At 42.5% G+C, this 21,679-nt stretch overlaps 2 protein-coding genes across 2 annotated transcripts in view; both read right to left on the bottom strand.

Annotated features, from left to right (window-relative positions):
* LOC141997380 (protein-glutamine gamma-glutamyltransferase E-like) overlaps positions 1 to 1,477 on the bottom strand; it is a 30,398-nt gene extending 28,921 nt beyond the window's left edge. Inside the window, exon 1 of the mRNA XM_074969725.1 lies at positions 1,457 to 1,477. The gene's annotated coding sequence lies outside the window, so the exon portion shown is untranslated. The remainder of the gene's footprint in view (positions 1 to 1,456) is intronic.
* Positions 1,371 to 21,359, bottom strand: LOC141997381 (protein-glutamine gamma-glutamyltransferase E-like). Its single transcript, XM_074969726.1, has 13 exons — positions 21,143 to 21,359; positions 16,954 to 17,127; positions 16,362 to 16,604; positions 15,562 to 15,680; positions 14,649 to 14,777; positions 12,229 to 12,406; positions 11,882 to 12,017; positions 9,855 to 9,958; positions 9,106 to 9,351; positions 7,768 to 8,073; positions 6,304 to 6,461; positions 5,911 to 6,044; positions 1,371 to 4,290 (listed from the first exon to the last, which is right to left on the bottom strand). The coding sequence occupies exons 1-13, from the start codon at positions 21,147 to 21,149 to the stop codon at positions 4,143 to 4,145; spliced, it is 2,082 nt and encodes a 693-aa protein (XP_074825827.1). The 5' UTR covers positions 21,150 to 21,359; the 3' UTR covers positions 1,371 to 4,142.
* Positions 21,360 to 21,679: the final 320 nt, after the last annotated feature.

Here is a 21,679-nt window from a genome sequence, read left to right as displayed (position 1 = left end):
CACTCAGCTCTAAGAGTAACATGTTCTCACATCTTGTGTCAAGTCCCTTAAGGGACACTGGTTAGGTTTAAAATTTTAATGTATATTCTGAATTTTTTTTCTACTATCTCTTGAATACAATTGAAACAAGTGCAGAAAAATATAGACTACTTTCTATCACTTTTTTGCAGTTCACTAAGCTTGGAATAGATAATTTAACTTTTGGAAACATCCTACTAGTGCCTTAGGGACAGAGTTTCAAATGTTTTTAGGCACCCAAAGATGCAGCTAGGCATCTAGTGGGATTTACAAAGCACCTAGCCTTCTAGGCACTTTTGAAAATCCCACTAGGTGCCTTAAATACCTTTGAAAATCTGGCCCTTAGTCTCTCTATGCCTTAGTGCCCCATCCTTACAAAATACTGACTCTCTGCCCCAGGGGCACCTCTTCTCTGCAGAACTCACATTCCACACTAAGGCTTTGTCTACACTATGCACCTTTTAGGACACAGCTGTGCAACTACAGCTGTGTCACTAAAAGGCATGCAGTGTAGCTGCTGTTTGTTGACAGGCTAGAGCTCTCCTGCTGGCAAAAAACTTCCACCCCCAATGAGTGGCAGTAGCTCACTCAGGTGCTTTTCATCGGTAAAACTTTTGTTGTTTAGGGGGCTGTTTTATGGGGTTTTTTTTTAAACACCCCTGAACAACAAAAGTTTTTCCAATAAAGTTCCAGTGTAGACAAAGCTTAAGGCTGTGCTGTATTTAAGAGCTCCATCTGGGAGCACACCTCCTGTATGAAACTCGGGAGGGGGACAGGGAAGGACACTCTCCTAAATGACACTGATGGGTTGGATCACAGAAACCCCTTGGGGCTGCCAACTGATGTGCCAAGACTACTTCTGCCCCTGCTTTCCCTGCCAGCTTGGGACTCCAGTGCCCTGCCTGGTTTGAGCCAGACCTGCTAGCCTACTGCAAACCCAAACCCAGGTCTGAACCACGTCCCCTAACAGTTGTAGGCTTAATTGAAAGCAGGTTAAGAAGTGTTCCTGTCTTTAACACTCAGATGCTCAACTCCCAATGGGGTCCAAACCCCAAATAAATCCATTTTACCCTGTATAATGCTTATACAGGGTAAACTCATAAATTGTTTGCCCTCTATAACACTGAGAGAGAAATGCACACCTGTTTGCCCCCCCCCCCCAATCAGGTATTAATACATACTCTGGGTTAATTAATAAGTAAAAAGTGATTTTATTAAATAGAGAAAGTAGGATATAAGTGGTTCCAAGTAATAACAGACAGAACAAAGTGAATTACCAAGCAAAATAAAATAGAACATGCAAATCTATGTCTAATACAGTAATAAAACTGAATGCAGATAAAAACCTCACCCTTAGAGGAATTCCAGTAAGCTTCCTTTTACAGACTAGCCTCCTTCTAGTCTGGGTCCAACAATCACTCACACCCCCTGTACTTACTGTCCTTTGTTCCAGTTTCTTTCAGGTATCCTTGGGGGTGGAGAGGCTCTCTCTTTGGCCAGCTGAAGACCAAATGGAGGGGTCTCCCAGGGTTTTAAATAGACTTTCTCTTATGGGTGGAGACCCCCTCCTCTCTCCTATGCAAAGTCCAGCTCCAAGATGGAGTCTTGGAGTCACATGGGCAAGTCACATGTCCATGCATGACTCAGTTTTTACAGGCAGCAGCCATTGCTTACCTGCTACCTTGAACGTCCTCATGTAGACTTCTTATGTGGATTGGAGCCTTCCAAGATCCATTGTCCCTTAAGTGCTTCTTGACTGGGCACTTAATTTGCACATTCCTTTCTCAAGAAGTTGACCAAATGCTTTACAAAGGCTATTTAAAAATCAAGCCAGTTCACAGCCAATATGCATAACTTCAAATATAAAACTGATACATGCATACAGATAGGATGAATATATTCAGTAAACCATAACCTTTACAGAGATATGTTACATGGCATATGTAGCATAAAATATATTCTAGTTATGTCATATATACATTCATAAGCATATTTCCATGAAGCCTTATGGGGTGCACCATCACAGACACCCCTGTGGTCTGGCCTCAGGATAAGAGCCAGAAACAGGAAGTCAGAGCCAGATTCAGGAACCAGGTAAGGGAGCGGGGCTGGAGCAGGATGGAGTAGGACAAGAATGAGGTAGGCACAGGCATGATCACAGCTTCAGGTGTGAGCATTGCTGCTGAGCTTAAATGCAAACCTGTTGGTTCCTTGCAGCCAATTGTCTAGGCTGGCCAATCAGGCGACTCTGCTGCAGCCCAGCTGGGTACATTGACTGGCCTGAGGGATAAGTCCCAGACTCAGCTGAGGGAACTCAAGCCCATAGTTCTTGACAGCATCTGTGCATTAGTGTATTGGCATGTAGAGACCAAGGTGGGGCAGTAGAGGGACGTGAGACTGAGGGGGAGCAGGTTTTTTTCAGCCAAGGGAAGTTGCACCGTGTTTTTGAGTGTAAACTAGAAGGCAGAAAGATAAAATTACTGCAGCTGAATCTGGGGATTGGTGGGTGGGAACATGGGAACTGTATGGCGGAGGGAGAGGAATTTCATAAAAAAACAAACAAACCCAACCTGTGGTGTCTCATCCCCTTGATCATTCTGAGTATGGCTATAGTACCATGCTGTACAAGCCCATCTGAAATCCTGGTTATGTACTCGTGTTGATAGCCTATGCTGGGGTCTATGCCACTGCATCTTCAGTGCTACTTTTAGCCATGCTAGGTAGATGAAAGGTAGTGCAGGTATGTCTATCCAAGATCCAAGATACAATCACACCAGTAAATTGCAGTGTAGACATACTGTCCGCCTAGAGCTCATATCCCTCTCTGCCACACTTCACCTGTCTTTATCTTTTTTAATTGTTCACTCTTTAGCATAAGGACTGTGACCTCCTCTGTTTGGAAAGCACCCAGCACAGCGTAGGTCCCACCAACTATCTCAATGTGAAAAAGTCTTGGGGGCAGGGACAATAATGCTAGAGAAGAAGCTGAGGATCCAAACGGGATAGGTAAAACAATGTAGCTCTTTAATAGAGAATATCCTTTAGAAAAACTTACAGAATTTAATAGAAAATTATATGCTTGTGATAGAATTCTGTAGGCTGGTTTAAAAGCCATAAAAAGAATCTTACTATTCTATAACTTTTTTGAGTAATTTCTATAGAACCCTATTGGTTTCCATCCTTATTAAATTCTAGAGAACCTTTTCATAAGGGTGGCTTAAATTGTTGTAATATCCTGTCCTTTCTGCACAGTATAAGTCATGTTCAATGTTAAAATAATATAGATTTAGTATTGCTCACTCTAGAAGGGTCCGGATCTCACAGCAGATTATCAGTACCTGGGGCCACAGGGAATAGCGTCCCAATTTAAAAAGGCATAAGAAAACCAGACACACAATTGGGAGAGAAGTGCAGATAGTATATTTAAAATTTGGAAATTTACATCAGTATATGAAGAATCCCTCCCTCACATTGTGTACTGAATGTATAACTAGGGCCCTACCAAATTCACAGTCCATTTTGGTGAATTTCATGGTCATAGGATTTTAAAAATTGTAAATTTCATTATTTCAGATATTTAAATCTGAAATTTCACAGTATTGTAACTGTAGGGTCCTGACCCAACTCTGAGGCAGCAGCACAGAAGTAAGGGTGGCATGGTATGGGATTGCAACCCTTACTTCTGTGCTGCTGCTGGTGAGGCACTGCCTTCAGAGCTGGGCACCTGGCCAACAGCCACTGCTCTCCACCCACCCAGCTCTGAAGGCAGTGTAGAAGTAAAGGTGGCAATACCACAACCCCCCCAACAGTAATCTTGCAACTACCCCCACAACCCTCTTTTGGGTTAGGACCCCCAGTTTGAGAAACGCTGGTCTCCCCTGTGAAATCTGTATAGTATAGGGTAAAAATACACAAAAGACCAGATTTCACAGTCCATGATGCATTTTTCACAGCCATGAATTTGGTAAAACTATGTAACAGGATATTTCCTGTCAGACAGGGTGTGGATTTTGTTTCTGTAGCAGAAATAGATTGATTTACTAATTGTGCACAGAAGACAGGAACTTTCTTATACTATTTCACTCAAGGTTATACAGACAAACTGACCACTGCACATCTTATAATCAGTTGGCCACATTTATGGTCTCAAAGGCTTTGACATCTGGAAACTTGTCACAGGAGAAATTAACGAGCAGTTGCTTGGTTCCACTCTTGGTGGGAATGATTTCAAATGGTATTTTGGAACTTTGCCTGGGCTGTAGTGAGGGTATTCTAAAAAACAGAAACAAAAGGAGAAATATCAGTTGAAAACAGCCTTGTATTTTATATTTGAGTTTCCCTGCCAGCCATCCTCCCTATGCATTTCTGTCAGGAGGGAGCAGGAGCTATACAATGGGCATCCAAAGGGGCCTAAAGGAGTTAGATCTACAATGCTTTTGCTGGGAGTTGGGTACCTAGCTGTCTTCGGCCACTTTGGAGATCCCTACTGTGAGTATGCAATAGATAATTCAGAGTTTGGTTAGCATTTTCACTTACATTTAAGGATATGCAGGTGTTAGACTAAAGGGCATAGACAAATAGAATATTTGGCAGGCATTTGTACCTGCCAAGTGCATGTAGAAGTTTGTGTGTGCAGATCTGTGAAGGCCAGATGGAGGTCTGGCTGAAAATTTACTCTTCCTGGTTCTACAGTAAAATACCAGCATTACAAGACATTAATGATCCAAACATGTATGAAAAATGAACCGGATAGCATCTATTATATTACAGCTCTTTATAGCTATCCCATTCCTCATTTATCAGTAGCAAATACACTAGTGCCCCCTAATTAGTAAGGGTTTCAATTTATTGATCTAACCCCTACTTTACGTCTACATCTCCCAAAACAATGACATTTTTTGAATTTCAAAACCAAGGTTGAAAAATCATATATGCCAATGGTTACTATTGAGGAGAAATAGTCTCTTGTTTTAAAAAAGTATTTATCACAATATTCACCACTCCTTCCATTCTGTCCCTCCATAATTAATATATTTAAATCTCTAAATACACAAATTTTATAGCTTTCAAAGTCTTAGCATGTCTGGCTTTCTAAACATTATGATTTAGGTCTGGATTATTAAAACCCAGCCTCTTTTTATCAGCAGTTTTTCCATATACTAGTTGCAGGAGGAATTTTGCACCAGCAGTAGTTGTGCATGGAGAGAGATGGGGGTACATTTTCAGAAGGATGGCCTTCTTTTGAGGGTGCAATTTCTGTCTGAAAAATTTGAACTTATTGAAATGTTCACATTTTGAAATGCAGGCACAAATCTGCATACTTGCACCTCTACCTACCTGATACGGGTTAATATCAGAGAGAGAGAGACAAATACTCAGATTTGCACACACACAGTTCATTTAAAAAAGTTTTTAAAAGGACCCAAGGTTAACAGGTACAGCTTTTTTGGGTAGAAACCATCACTTACTCTGTATCATGCCTTGTATAGTAGGGAGTGACCTGGTTGGCACTGCCACAATATTCAAGTTTAATTGATTGCATCTGCAGACTGGCTGCCAGGACCTCAGCCCCACTGAATGTTTATCCCACTTATATCATTTAGACTTTTACCCAATGTGTGAGTGCAATCAGGTAAATGGGTGAATAAATAGCACCAACTTGTGCCCACAGTTATTGGCACCTACAAACTGCAGTGCCAAAAGAAAGGTCAGGTTGAGGCCTCATTAAAAATCACGTCTTTGTTTTCTTGAGTCTCATTTCCACAGACAGACCTCTGTGGTCATAGCCAGAAGGAAAAATGTGTCATGCCAACATTTGCTTCAAAAACACCCAACCCTAAGTCCTGTTGTGTGCAGCGTTTGTGTCAAGAAGTTGATGCTCCTTGTACTTACTCTATCTCAAGCTTTCCTTTCACCAGGTCACTGCCTTCTGCCAGCAGCACACAGTCTTTCACTCCTTGGTCGAGAGGATTGGTAAATATCACTTCCACATTCACTGGTTCATTCACCTTCGCATCACTGGGGACCTGCACAGACCAAATACTTGCATGATCACATTCTAAAGCAGAAAATGATGTTATGAGTCATCAAATGTTGGGCACTCTTAAGACACCCCACCATGTCAGGATGAGAACAGAGCATCTCTGTCAATGGAAAAGACAGTTGATGTAGGAACAAAAGATCCAGTCTAAATCTCCTTTCGCCGTCCCCTTTCCCCAGTGCTGAAGCTGTGTAAAGCAACTGAAGCACTCTTTCTCTCCAGGTGGCAAAGGGACAGATCTTTACCTGCATGACAAGGTCAGGGTTATCCAGAGTGATGTTTCTTTCCACCACCACATCAATCCCACTTTCAACTTGACACAAAGCTGTTACTCGAATCATGTTGTCTCCTGTTAAATTTTGCTGGTACTCAGCATATGTTATCTTAACGGGAAACTGTTTCTCTGAAAGGCAATAATAACATAAAATTTTAAAAATAAATAGGATGAGATGCACTTGCAAAAGTCTAACAAATGTCATTCACCTAAAATGAGTATTTTCCTATCACCCAGTATCTGGTGCTAGATAGGACATGAGCTTCCCCTGCTTTTCTCTCACTTCTTGCTGCATTGCCTGTCTGCCTGTCTGGGACTGGACTGGGGTTGGTTTCTCCTTTTCAGTTCCTTCTGCCTCATTCTCTGCCCCTTTTTTCCTCCCCATTGTTCTTTCTGGAAGGTGATGAGGAGTAATGGTCTCAAGTTGCAGTAGGGGAGATTTAGGTTGGATATTAGGAAAAACTTTTTCACCAGGAGGGTGGTGAAACACTGGAATGCGTTACCTAGGGAGGTGGTGGAATCTCCTTCCCTAGAAGTTTTTAAGGTCAGGCTTGACAAAGCCCTGGCTGGGATGATTTAATTGGGGATCAGTCCTGCTTTGAGCAGGGGGTTGGACTAGATGACCTCCTGAGGTCCCTTCCAACCCTGATATTCTATGATTCTATGATTCTATGAGGCAGATAACTTGCCACTTTGCATTTCATTAACTAGTTAGTGTCTATTTAATTGTAATGGGAAAATCCTCTCAGGCCCTATCCATGACTAATTCCATAAGATGCACATCACCTGGACCTGCTTGTGTTGTGTACTTGCATTTTCTCAAGCTTTCCTCTATCTGCACTTTATCCAAAGTTATTTTATAGCATTTTCCTTCTGAACTAATAATTCAGGCTTCTTTTTGTTCAAGATATAGTATAAACAGGGCATTTCAACCACTTTTGAATCATCAATAATTTCATTCCCCCCAATGAACCAGTTTTCTTCCTTTTACTGTGCTGCTTCTTCCCATTATAAAAATCCATGTAACTTTTCAGAAGCCCTTTGGCTGCCATTAACTCATCTTGCTTTTTTGTTGTCCTTATCTTTTCCATACTAGCTTTGGTTAACTGAGTATTCTGGTTTACTTGCCACCACCTCTTCATTTCTGGTATGTTTCCTTCACCCCCTATATCTGAGCAGTGTTTGGGAACCATATGGGAAATGTTTTATTTCTTAGATTTTTCTCTTTTAGAAGAACTTTAACCTGCTTTGGATTAAAGATGGTGTCTCCTAGGAATCCTCAGCCTCCTTCCACGCTGGAATTTAAGACCCTTTCACATTGCACCTTTCTTAGTAGATTTCTTCATTCCCTCAGTTTTGCCACCTTTAAATCTAATTCTCTCATACTGTTACGACAAACTTGTTTCTTTGGTTACACAATTATATGAAAAATTACCTTCTTCAGAAGCAAAAGTAGCTGAAAGGGAGTCTTTCCAGACCTTATGAATTGGCTTCCCAGTGTACACGATGGTCCAAGCAGTCAGATTTGCCTTTACAGTCTTAGCATCAGAGGTCAAATTTCTGAGAACCAAGATTAGGCTGACATCTTTGCCGATCTGTAAGGAGCCATCCACCTTGAACTTCCCTGAAATGTCAGGCTTTTGATCAATTTGTGGTCGCTTCTCTGATGTGGCACTAAAACCATATACTCGACCCAGCTTTGTACGAGCCTTTTCATACACTTCTCTTTCCTTCCGAGAGCCTATTAGAGAGAAAGAGTGAGCCATGAAAATCATAATAAAAAAACCAGTAAAATATGTCCATTTGTAAATGTTGTATGCAGGGTAGTTGTAGTGGCGTTGGTCCTAGGATATTTAGAGAGACAACCATCTTGTCTCTCCACTTTTAACTGACAAGCCTGATGCTTACCCAGCCAGGATGTAGGGCCCTGACAGATCTGCCCCCAGGGGAGACAGAGCAACTGTTTACTGCAGCCATTATTAACCTGTTGGATGAGTGACAGGCATGCATTCATTTCAGAGTTGCTGTCCTTAAACTTGAGAGCGCTAAACCTGTTAATTCCAGAGAGGAACTAAAGCTTAGTTCCGAAACCTTTCCTCATCCAACTTTTCCTAGGGCTGTACAAGTGGTAAATATAAATTCCAACTTGCTTCACTTTATTCTGTAACATGAAGCAGCCCTCTAAACCGATGGGACTGACAGGCCTGCAGCTTACTTGAACAGGCCTTACTCTAATATGAGGGTTTGAATTATCAGCACTTCCCCCCTTTAGATATTTTTAATATCTTTGTGTCTTACTCTTTTTTGCACATGCAAACTTAGCTAATAGATGTTTGTATTCTGTATTTTGTACAGGCAAAACTGAAGGTGCGAATTTCGCGGCCGGTTGAGGTCCTTTTGAAAGCGTTGCCCTTCTTGTGGAGTTTGCTATCTGTCTATCTTAGATTTCTATACAGTACCTGTAAACTATCTAACAACTGTGTTGTCAGTAGCAAATGCAATTTGAGCAGCCTGTGTTATCATGGACAGGATGGGACAGGACATGTTTTGCACAATGTAATTAAGAGCAACATTACCCAGATCTCATGAATCAAAACGGACATATCAGAAATGGTATGGCACGATACTATACCTTCCATCTTCCCCTTGTCTTAGTAACTAGCTGTAACTTTTGTCCTAGCTGTTGTAGTACTGGCTCCTATTACAATGTTTCTACCATTTTAAGAATTAAGCTTTTGTGCTACTATCACAAAACAGAGGATTTTCTCTTTACCTTCTCCATATTTGTAATTATTAGTGACATCTACACGGCCATAACTGCCTACTGCCTTGGTGCTGATCATCTGGCCAATTGATTTGGTCTCAGAAGAGATCGGCTTTGCCTGTCTACGCCTAATGTCGTAAGTCCAGCTGATACGGTCTGCATTCACCTCAGCAAATACGAATGGACAATCATATTCAAGGTCTACATCTCCTTCTTTGATGGCTATAAGTGAGGCAGGACCACACTGATATATTCCTAGAGTATCAAGGAAAAGAAAATCAATTAGGGCTAGACTAGTCAAAGCTCTCTAATAGAATGTAAGCAATGCACATTAGACATAAACTGTGTGTCAAGGACCCCTGAATTATACAGCCCTGCCACCCCACTCCAGCCCTCTCCCCCTTAAAGTTGTCCATTCCAGTCAGCAGCTTAGACTTTGTATTTATTTGTTTTGATGATAAATCCAATTTGTTTTATTCTGCCATCTAATTTTCAATAGCTGCAGATTTCTGTGCTGAAAACATAGGAGTTTCTGGAAGAAACTGGATAGGGAAGCCTGTTTTGTGTTTTGGCACCAAGGAGTAAACTAAGGTCTTAACGGTGGAAAGGGATGAATGTTCTCATTTCCCTCCCTTTTTGGGCAGGGAGAGAAGTGATATTGTTTGGCCAGGGTTGAATTCCTCATTCTCCCCAACAAGTCCTGAGAGTGACTAGTTGTCCCCCTGCTTTAACATTTTCCTGAATTAAAATCCCTGTACCTGCACTTCTCTCCTGGGGAGTTGAATCCAGAATTTGCCATCCGTTGTAGGAGGGCCCCAGATCACTTCGGGTAAACCAGCTTTCATTCCAGACATGGAAATTCCTAGAGACAAGAATAAACGTGGTAAACAACTAATGTGTGACAGTTGTGTAGCAAGTTTCGGAGGGTCACTGATTGTATCCACTTCTACATGTCTGTAAACCCAGATTCTCTCATCTGACCAAATTGTTCATGCTGAAGGACCAGCAAAACAAACAAAAACAGAGGCTTCATGTTGCCTTTGAGGCTCCTTGAGCCAGGAACTAGTTCGGCCCAGGACACAACTCACTGCAGCTTTAGGGGAGTTCTAAATTATGTTCAGATGCTTACAGCCCCAAAAGCATATTGTGGCAGCCAGGGATTACAGGAGTGCAGCAGTGCTCTGGCCACATCCTGTGAACTGGGAGTTGCCAGTAGGGTGATCCAAAACCTCCTCTTCCCCTAGGGGAAACCCTCAGGTTTCTGATGAAGATGGCTTTCTGGCTACTCTTTGCTGCTGGCAGAAAGACCATAAGGGAGAATGGGGTCCATAAATACATTAAATGTCTGCACAACTTAATACATTTCCTAGCCACACATTATACCCCCTAACAAAGCATTCGCAGTGAGACATGGTTTCCCATTGGTTTCTGTATTGGTCTCTAATAGCTAAGAAAATAACAGAATGGTAAATGAAACAGCATAAATATTACTTTATTGCTGTTATAAGCCATGCGAAATAAGAAATTATCCTGATTCTGGATCAGGCATGTCTCAGCAAGTAATGGCCCTCATTGAGGGCCCTCAGCACTTCCAGCCTCCCACTAATTTACAGGAAATGCACTCCTTGTCTGTCATTTATTGCTTACTATAGCAAACGTTGTAATTCTGTATATGTTCTCTCCTGAGACTGAATATTTCAGACTTGATCCTGAGAATCTCAACCTGAAGTTCTGGATGGGAGTTTCATTGGGAAATGTAAAATCAACAAGAATTTTATGTCTGACATAACTGAAAACAATCCCAGACATTTTATAGATATACAGGAAGCCTTGGACCTGATTTTGAAAGGTTCTGAGCACTCTCAGCTTTCACTGGGTTCTACAGTGTTCCCTGGAGTACAAGGACTGAGATTATGCCTGGTCCTTGCACCCAGGATGCTCTCCCTTCCTGAGCACCTCTGCAGTTGCACAGCATAATATCACACTAAATTTGTACCTTAATTTATGCATCTACCATTTAATTCTGAGCATAATTCTGTGGATTTTCACCCCAGTGACCTGATATGGGGACAAGTTATACCTGTATAAAGGAAGCTTGTGTCCTGGTCATGCTGAAAGTTCACATCTTAATGAACACCCATAGGTGCTGGAACTAGGGGTCCTGGGAGAGCTGCTGAACCCCCTGGCTTGAAGTGGTTTCCATCATATCCAAGGTTTACAGTTTGGTTCAATGGCTCTCAGCACCCCCACTACAAAAATTGTTCCAGCACCACTGTGTGCACCCTTCTAAAAATCTGAACCCAAACTAATGAAGTCCCATTGTGTGATATTTTCAGGTTGACACCTTAGATTTTTGTATCCACTTTGGTCCTGTAGTTGTAGTATTGTTCGAACTCTTTCTGTCGTAACTCTTTGTTAAATTAGACTCTGTACTAAATGAAGTACATGTGGATTAAATAGTGCTGATCACTGAGAATTGTTCTGCTCTTTGGAGAGAGAGAGAGAGAGACCATAATTTGGGTGTGAAGATTGGGGTCACCCGAGCTGGTGGTTTCCATACTTTTTATTGTTTTGTTATTTATTTAATGATGTGTGTCTTGTTTTGAGTTGCAGCTTTAACTATACGTTAACAGTGTGTTTAGTGTGGGAATCTACACACTTTGATTGAGGAGTCTGTATCTATCCCGTCAATGCACAGGACCAAATCATGCCTTTGACTTGCATCTATAAGTCCCAATGATGTCAATGCTTAATACTGCAGATATTTAGAAGAGTAGTTGGTTACCAGACGCTGTCACTCCCCATGTTCAGATGATTTCCAGACTCATCATAATATACATCCACACTCAGGTTTCTATCTGCGTCATGGGCAGAGTTGAAATTTGAAATCACACGAGTAGGAATCCCCAGACACCTGAGCACTAAAGAAACCAAAACAAATAATTAAAAACCTGTATTTCTGAAATACAAAGTTTCTATGTTACTATCCTCAGCTAATATTTCTGGATAATGATCCTGGCCAAACCAGGCTCTGACACTGCCAGTGCTTTGAAACAGGCCTCAGTATACAGTGTTTAGCATTTCCCATAATGGAGCCTGTACAACAAACACGTCTGTGTTAATGAAACATACCTGTGGTCAGCACTGATGCAAAAACCCAGCATTGTCCATATCTAACAGGTCTAAATCCTGTATCCTTCCACTTTTGCAGGATTTCAACACTTCCATTCCAACTGCCTGGACTTGTTCCACCAGAGTAATTTCCACTCCAGTTTCCCAGCACCACACCGTTATCATCATTACTGTTGACCTGGAAAAAAATATACCATAGATTAACACATAGCATAGTTTGCAGTAGAAGAAGGAAAGGAGGGAGAAACAGCCCTGTGTGGCATATAGTAATAATTAATACCTCTTATAACTGTTATGTAAGTGCTTTTTCATCAGTAGATCTCAAAGTGCAACACAGTCTTTACTATATTGATCCCCAGAATGCCCTTGTGCCATAGGACACTACTACTGACTCCATTTTACAGATGGGGAACTGGGGCACATAGAGGCTGAGTGACTTGCCCAAGGTCACACAGGGAGACTGTGTCAGAGGAAGGAACTGAACCTGGGTCTCCCAAATCTTAGGCTAGTGCCCTAATCATTATACAAGGGGCAAAGCCACTGCTTCAGGGAACTGGCTTGCCACGAACAAGGCATCTTATTTTAAGGGAAGTAGGAGATGTATTTAATCAAGAAATGAAAATATTTAGCCCCCTCTGCTCCTCCCACCCAAAAATAACAGCAGTAGGTCAAAGCACTTTACAGAACTTTAAGTGCATCATATCAGGATCCATGTGCCAGCTGGTGTGCAGCATACTGTAGATGTACTCCCCCAGCTTGAAACACGCTAAGTTTCAGCACAAACAAGCCCTTATGTGGGGAGATGTACATTACAACTTAGAATCATAGAATCATAGAATATCAGGGTTGGAAGGGACCCCAGAAGGTCATCTAGTCCAACCCCCTGCTCGAAGCAGGACCAATTCCCAGTTAAATCATCCCAGCCAGGGCTTTGTCAAGCCTGACCTTAAAAACCTCTAAGGAAGGAGATTCTACCACCTCCCTAGGTAACGCATTCCAGTGTTTCACCACCCTCTTAGTGAAAAAGTTTTTCCTAATATCCAATCTAAACCTCCCCCATTGCAACTTGAGACCATTACTCCTCGTTCTGTCATCTGCTACCATTGAGAACAGTCTAGAGCCATCCTCTTTGGAACCCCCTTTCAGGTAGTTGAAAGCAGCTATCAAATCCCCCCTCATTCTTCTCTTCTGCAGACTAAACAATCCCAGCTCCCTCAGCCTCTCCTCATAAGTCATGTGCTCTAGACCCCTAATCATTTTTGTTGCCCTTCGCTGGACTCTCTCCAATTTATCCACATCCTTCTTGTAGTGTGGGGCCCAAAACTGGACACAGTACTCCAGATGAGGCCTCACCAGTGTCGAATAGAGGGGAACGATCACGTCCCTCCATCTGCTCACTATGCCCCTACTTATACATCCCAAAATGCCATTGGCCTTCTTGGCAACAAGGGCACACTGTTGACTCATATCCAGCTTCTCGTCCACTGTAACCCCTAGGTCCTTTTCCGCAGAACTGCTGCCTAGCCATTCGGTCCCTAGTCTGTAGCGGTGCATTGGATTCTTCCATCCTAAGTGCAGGACCCTGCACTTATCCTTATTGAACCTCATCAGATTTCTTTTGGCCCAATCCTCCAATTTGTCTAGGTCCTTCTGTATCCTATCCCTCCCCTCCAGCGTATCTACCACTCCTCCCAGTTTAGTATCATCCGCAAATTTGCTGAGAGTGCAATCCACACCATCCTCCAGATCATTTATGAAGATATTGAACAAAACCGGCCCCAGGACCGACTTAGAGCAGCTTCATGGTTTTAAACTGAAACTACTAGAAAAAATGTCTTGGCTGGATGCAGAAGTCTTAATAGTATTTTGTCTCCTGCTTTTATTGCTACCTTTATAAATTTTTAAGTCAATTTAGTGCTCATGGAAGGAATGCTAGCCCCAGAGAATAAAATCCTCTACTTCAGGGGCAGAGCAACTGGAGAGATCAGGAGTAACATCTAGGATTCTGGGGAAGAGCCTTCTCAATAAAAAAATCCCTTGCCTATAGAACTCCTTACCAGAAGTGATCAAATAAGCCAAAATGTAAGACTACCAGGAATGACCTCTGTGAATACCACCAGACCCACTCTCAATCTCACTCTCTGTTTAAGGGGGGAAATGGAGTTATGAACTCTTTATTTTGTCTGACAACTGGATGCCAAAGTGATAGATGCCTCAGAAATACCATAGACTAAGAAGAACTTGCAGGCACAAATTGGGTAGTTGTCCATCACTGTGGTTTCTGAGCCACACAAACGGTGGATTTACCCTCACAGGGAAGTATCTTCCATCTGCTTTTAAAGAACTGCTTTTAAAGAAACAGTTAGTGGATTTGGCTTTTGCAATGTTTCTAATGCTGAGTAAATCAACCCTTTTCTTACCATGGCACTGAGCACACGGCCCACATATTTGGGATCATCTCTGCGAGACACATCAGTGGCAGGGTCTTGACGGTAGCTTAGGCTTCTATCCAGTATGGAAAGGCAGATATTCAGAATGTCCTCTTGAAACTGTGTTTTAAAAATAAGTTAATATATAGGTGATGCAAATTGTTCTTCCTTATAAATCTTAAGGGTACAATAGTCTAAATCAGTATTTGAAATAATAGTCTACATATTTCTTAAGGAGCCATTTGAGCTCCAACATAAATTATGGGCGTGGTGCAGGAGTTACTGGGTACAAATCTCTGGCCTGTGTCATTCAGAAGATCAAACTAGATGATCGCAATGGTCCTTTCAGGCCTCAGAATTTATGACTGTGTAATAACAGTTGGGATAGTGCTGCCAAGCATCACAGCAGTTACATCTGTGTACAGTTTCAGAGTGGTAGCCTTGTTAGTCTCAGCAAAAACAATGAGGAGTCCTTATGGCACCTTAGAGACTAACAAATTTATTTGGGCATAAGCTTCCATGGGCTAGAACCCACTTCATCAGATGCACAGATTGTCTGTGTACAGTGTTATCCAGCAGAGACTTTAAAACATTTATAGCTGAACTATGGGAGTCCTGGTTTATGAGAAATGCGCAGTTATCGATACTGACCTTTATGTGAATTGGTATAAAGGGGGGCATGAGATGAGGCCTGATGCCTGTGACCAGGCTCCTGTTGTCCAGATAAGTCACTGGGAGGTAAAGAGGAACATGGCTAGGGCTGCCAGTGCCCCAGAAGGTCTCTCAAAGACAGTGCAGCACATAATGCAGCATAAAGTATGAACTAGAAAGAGCAGGCAAAGTATTGGTCTAGCTTGTGAGAATAAAGGAGGCCCAAACACCAAGTTCTTCACTTTGCATTTACCTGGCCATAATTCCAGCCCCGCCTGTGAATATAGTTTACGTTGCCCACAAAGAGAATTCCAAACTCTTCCAGCACGTACTCCTTGCGCTCAGAGCTGTCAGGCATAAACACATCATCCCCTGAAAATCCAAAGCAGAGATGCTGTAAAACCACAATGGGGCAGGGGTTTGAAAGCCTCAGATGAGCTCCTGTAGACACCCATCTGCTCTGCTCTCAGTGTTCTCAATGGATTTTAGAAATTCAACCCTTTTGCAGTTGTGGGGTGAAGGAAGAGGGACGGGGGATAGCGAAGACACACCCGTGGCTAAGTCTCTGTCCTGCAGGGGAAAGGAAGTGTGTGATAGATTCAGGGCCTTGTCTTTTTTTTTCTCGGGGATAGTACAGTGCCTAGTAGTGCCCAGTCTCCTCCCTTCTATGGTGGTGCTGAGCTGTGGGAGATACAGGGCTCAGTCTATGCCTTTCAGCGTAAGGGCTCTCTGGTAGGACTCCATAATCACACAAAAGCTACAGAGTGACCATGATGAGTTTGTAGCTTCCCTCTTGGGAATCCCACAGGACCCTGACTCTGCACAGAGAGGAGGTGGGGTGCACTCCCTACTGTGCGCTATACAGCAAATCTCTAAGACATTCAGCTGTTTTTTTGTGTCACTGGAAGGTACTAGGACACTCTTGATTCCCACTCTTCGCGCTCAGTGTTATGGTACATATTGTTACTCTTCAGTTGCTGTACATCAGATAGGCAAGCTACACATATTAAAGCTGCAGTGAGTTACTTAGAGAGAAACCCAAGGTGTCTGTACCTGAAGACCAAGGGTTAAAGAGCAGAACGAATGTTCCGAGGGTCCGATGGGAGGCCCTACCACCTGAGGCAGGCTGCACGCTCAGTTTGTAGCGTCCGATGGCAGCATTAGCCGGGCTGGAAATAGAGATGCTGACGGAGCTGGAGTTCGTGGATTGTTGGACTGCACTCCAGGTACTATTGCTCGCTGTGCTGGAGATGTCAAATACAGCCTGGGTCTTAGCTCGCAGTGATGGTTGTGGCCCTTTCAAAGAGGATTAAGAACACTGAAATTTCTCCTGCACTCTGAAACTACATACAATTTCTATTCAACCCAGCAGAGAGGCAACCCCTGATGAGTGAGATTGTACCATATGTCAGCATGTTATAGACAAATTGTTGCCAAATACTATTAGCTTAAGTGAGTCATACATTTAACACCCTGCACGGTCACCTGGGTAGGTACAACTGTGTTAACAATAGCTCTGAGGGGATGAGTTCGTGCGGGCATTATTATCTGCTTCTGACAGGGTGAGTGGGCATCTGCAGGGGAAGGACATCACCAGTCTGAGGCAGCAACTTGTTTGTGTGAGGGACTGAAGAGGGGGCATTACCTGTTTCTGCAGTGAATGTTAAGTTCTCTCCAGTCTGCAGTGCTCTGTTGAAGGTCAAGGTGATGGTGAAGGCCTGTCCTCTCCTCACAATCAGCTCTGTGCTGGAGTATTTATCAGTATGGTGTGCACTCGCATTTGCTTCAAGCTGCCAGTTGCTATTTGTCAATGTCAGAGCTGTGAGAAGAGAAAATAAAGGTAAGGAGAATCTCAAGGCCTTGTGGGGGCAGAGGAGTCTCTAGTGATGGACAGAAAAAAACTCAGGCATCTTCTTTGGAGTTGTACATGTTTTAAGTACAGGTGACTTGGGGCAATGGGAGGCAATTTGATGGAGGAGGTTCTTCCTGTGTTTGTGTCTCCATCACACAGAGGAACCAATTGTTCATTTTGCAAGCATTTTATCTAGCTTCTTGGGACATGGCATCTCTCAAAGCAGAGACTGTTGTAGCTAGTGCTGACTAAAATAGAACAAGATTTGGTTAATGCAGTACTAGAGGGAGGCTGGGAAAGCATCTGAGAGGAGAGAGATGGTAGAGTTGAGAGTGAGTTGCTTGAATAAAGAATGCAGTTTAATTCTACTGACTGATTCTTTCAGTCAAAATACTGGCTGTGACGTGAGGCTGAAAATTTGAGGTATAAAGCAGGGTCATACAGGGGAATCCTCTTGGCCTCTGGGAAGGAAGCAGGGGACTCCAAAAACCTATAAAGCTGAGACATATTCCTGTTTTTTAAACAGTGATGTGACTTACTTCTGCAGCAAACTCAGCCCCTGTGGCTCCAAAGAGCAGGAAGTCAGCTCAGGTCTCTGGCACATCAAGACAAGACACCTGTTTAGACCTTGGGGTCAGATTTAACATGGCCATCCAGGACCCTTCAGAATTAGTTCTGATTTCGTTTAAGCATTTGTCTCCATCTCTCTCCCATGCATATCACTTACACCAATTCCACAAGTGCAGTGTAGATAATATACAGAAGATGTGACCTCCAGCTAATACTGCATATTCTACTTACAAGTGAGAAGTGTCTCTTGTTATCACCATTCTACATGGCAGTGAATGTTTTCTCTAGGGTTTGGAACAAATATCTGCTTTGCATTTCCTTGAGCCCCCACTTTATAGTTCTAGTGTCCACACATGATATTTCTGAGTATGACTCAGACCTTAATTGTTTGTTATGCTACTAGGGCTGAAGGCTGTCAGACTGTGACTGAGAGGAGACTGTGAAACAAGCAGCTGAATCCTGCGATGTAGCAGGGGCTCCACGAACCCCTTATTAAAATTCTGCAGTCAAATTGAGTGGAAAGTTTGGGTGCTTTCCCTGGGTCTGGAGGAGTTGCTCTCAACCCCCTTTCTGGACACTGCTAAATTAGCCCTGCCAGAAATGACTTACCTGGGTTCATTTGGATCTGCTGTAGAGCAAAATATTTCCTTTAAAATAGCCTTGATAGCACCAAGTGGCAGGTCCTGCATTTAAACAGTACCATGGGGAGGATCCCCCACAACTTTTCCCCAGGTCTACACCCCTGCCTCAGATCCCACAAATGGAACACTGGGCGGGGCTGTGAATGTGCTCTGAGTGGTTCACAAAAAGTCTGACCACATCCACCAAGTGCTGTCTTGTTTGTCAAGTGGGGCTGCCTCTTCCTGTTCCTGCAGTTAGGGTTATGAGAATGAGTTCTGTTTAAATGGAGAAAAACACAAATGGACAGATTCCCTATTCTCTCCTGCTTCCTTCTGTGAGCATATGCCAATGGTACATGGAGCATACTGGAGGTTTAGTGGAAAATGTTTGGGGAGCCACTTGTTAAAATATTGGCTATGATGTTGGCACATCATTGCGCAAATGTTACATGGAGGAAATTGTGGATTTGTGGTTATTTTCCTGTTGCTGCAATCTGTGGTTATTGTTTTTACTGTCCAGTTTTAACACATACTCCCTCTGTTAACAAAGAGCTCTCTTAAACAGCCCAGTAGCATTTTTCATGGCTGTTTACTTAAGCAATATTTAGTGGAGCAGATTTTTTGGTACCTGCCCATAATACACACCTGACCCCTTTCCAACCCTCCTGCTTCTTGGTTCATTTCTTAGAGATGAACATTTAGATTAATGGAATGTCAGAGCCCACCTGGTACATTTAGAAATTCATCTAGTGGGCACTGGCAGACCATACACTGCACTTTCACCAACAAGTTAGGAAGTATTGGCAAAACGAATCCACGAGGAATATGCCAAGATAGTAAGTGGTTCAAGTCACCCCAATAAATTTAAAAAAACCCCAAACAACTTGTATAGATAAAATGCTTGGCTTTTAGAGTCCATGGGCCTGATTCTCTTCTCACTTCCTCTGTGTAGTTCCATTGACCTCAGTGGATTTACTCTTGATTTACATCAGTATGAAAGGAAAATCAAGCTCTCTGTTTCTGCTCTTTGGACACGGTTCTCTTATCAGTTTCACCAAGTGATGGTCCCGATTCACCTTATGCCTGCAGAGCCTAGGCTCCAAACTCTGGCAAAGAGGGTATGCCAAGAGAGGGGCACAATCTCTCTCCAGGCTAGACTTCACTGCTTGGGCTCATATGAAGCCCTGTCTAGATTTAAAGGTGTTGTCCCCATCAGGTATAGTTGCTCCTGCAAGTACAAGGGGTGCACACTCCCTGCACCTACAGGATGGTATCTAGCCCCGTATGTGTGCTCAACACACAAACACTTCTATAAACACAGGCTCTGTTAACACACAAACTCCATCTTAAAAGCTAGTTTTCAGTAAGTATTTGTAGACATGAGACCGAGTCCACAGAAGTATATTATTAATGCTCACAAAATACGTCTACCATAAATGCCTATATTAGTAATAGTTAGCTCTTGGCAAATGAAATTTAATGTGGATAAATTTAAAGTAATGCACATTGGAAAAAATAACCCCAACTATACATACAATATGATGGGGGCTAATTTAGCTACAACTAATCAGGAGAAAGATCTTGGCGTCATCGTGGATAGTTCTCTGAAAATGTCCACACAGTGTGCAGTGGCAGTCAAAAAAGCAAAAGGGATGTTAGGAATCATTAAAAAAGGGATAGAGAATAAGACGGAGAATATCTTATTGCCCTTATATAAATCCATGGTACGCCCACATCTTGAATACTGAGTACAGATGTGGTCCCCGCATCTCAAAAAAGATATACTGGCATTAGAAAAGGTTCAGAAAAGGGCAACTAAAATGATTAGGGGTTTGGAACGGGTCCCATATGAGGAGAGATTAAAGAGTCTAGGACTTTTCAGCTTGGAAAAGAGGAGACTAAGGGGGGATATGATAGAGGTCTATAAAATCATGAGTGGTGTGGAGAAAGTGAATAAGGAAAAGTTATTTACTTGTTCCCATAATATAAGAACTAGGGGCCACCAAATGAAATTAATGGGTAGCAGGTTTAAAACAAATAAAAGGAAGTTCTTCACTCAGCGCACAGTCAACCTGTGGAACTCCTTGCCTGAGGAGGTTGTGAAGGCTAGGACTATAACAGGGTTTAAAAGAAAACTGGATAAATTCATGGAAGTTAAGTCCATTAATGGCTATTAGCCAGGATGGGTAAGGAATGGTGTCCCTAGCCTCTGTTTGTTAGAGGATGGAGATGGATCGAAGGAGAGAGATCACTAGATCATTACCTGTTAGGTCCACTCCCTCTGGGGCACCTAGCATTGGCCACTGTTGGTAGACAGGGTACTGGGCTGGATGTACCTTTGGTCTGACCCAGTATGGCCATTCTTATGTTCTTATGTTCTCTGATTCGTATCTCTAGCTTGCCTTCTAAATTCCTAATATTTAACCTGACCAGCATAAAATAATCACATTCTGTACACTTTGGTAAATTCTTGGGTGATGCATCTGAACAGTCTTAGTGGTTCTCCACAACCCATTGTGCTCTGCATCTGTTTTGTAATACTGTACTCCAGTATTACAACGTATGGAATATCTTATTTTCTCTGTTTGTTGTATTATTAAAAATTTAGGAAAATAAATGTTTAAAATATCTGTTACCAGTTATACAACTTATTCCAAATCCCAGAATATAGAGTATGCAACACTTAGAGCCCTTTGCAACAAACCCCCACTAAATAAACTATCCCAATAAGGGAATATAGCCTTATTCAGTTGCTCGCAGAGTATTTATTGAGAGACTTGTAATTTACTCACCAGCCATGGTTTCTTGCTAGTCTGTGACTCGTGTTCTGTGTTCCTCTGGGCAGGTATGGTGCTGTATGATAAGGCTTCAAGCTGTGTTTGAAACACCATTTATAGAGAAAACCTTGGGCCTCTCCTTCTGTGCAAACCAATTACAATTCAAATGAGGTGGGTGAGGCACTCAGACAATGCGTTTAAATCTTCAGATGACAGTATGCTATCTGATAGGCTCTAAAGTCACTATAGTTATGCAAGACAGGAGGAAAAGCCAGGGTAGTGGAATCTACAAGTTACTTGTTCAGAGGGATCTGACTTAGTGAGAAAGGAGTTCCAGGTTTCAGGTATAGTGATGTATCACTTCTAGGGATGAGGAGGAGTAATTTTTGAGTCAGTAAGAATTAATATCTTTTCCCCTATATGTCCCATAGGCAATTATATAATTTATAGGTCTTTTTTCCTGCTGTATGCTCAAAGCAGAGCTTCCAGCTCCTCAGAACCAGGGACTTGACTTATCTCATGGATGAATCACTGGAGCCTGTTGAATTATGT

This window comes from Natator depressus, chromosome 13 (assembly GCF_965152275.1).
Source record: "Natator depressus isolate rNatDep1 chromosome 13, rNatDep2.hap1, whole genome shotgun sequence".
NCBI lineage: Eukaryota > Metazoa > Chordata > Testudines > Cheloniidae > Natator > Natator depressus.
Note: the sequence above shows the minus strand (reverse complement) of the source record. Positions and strands in the feature narration are given on the sequence as shown.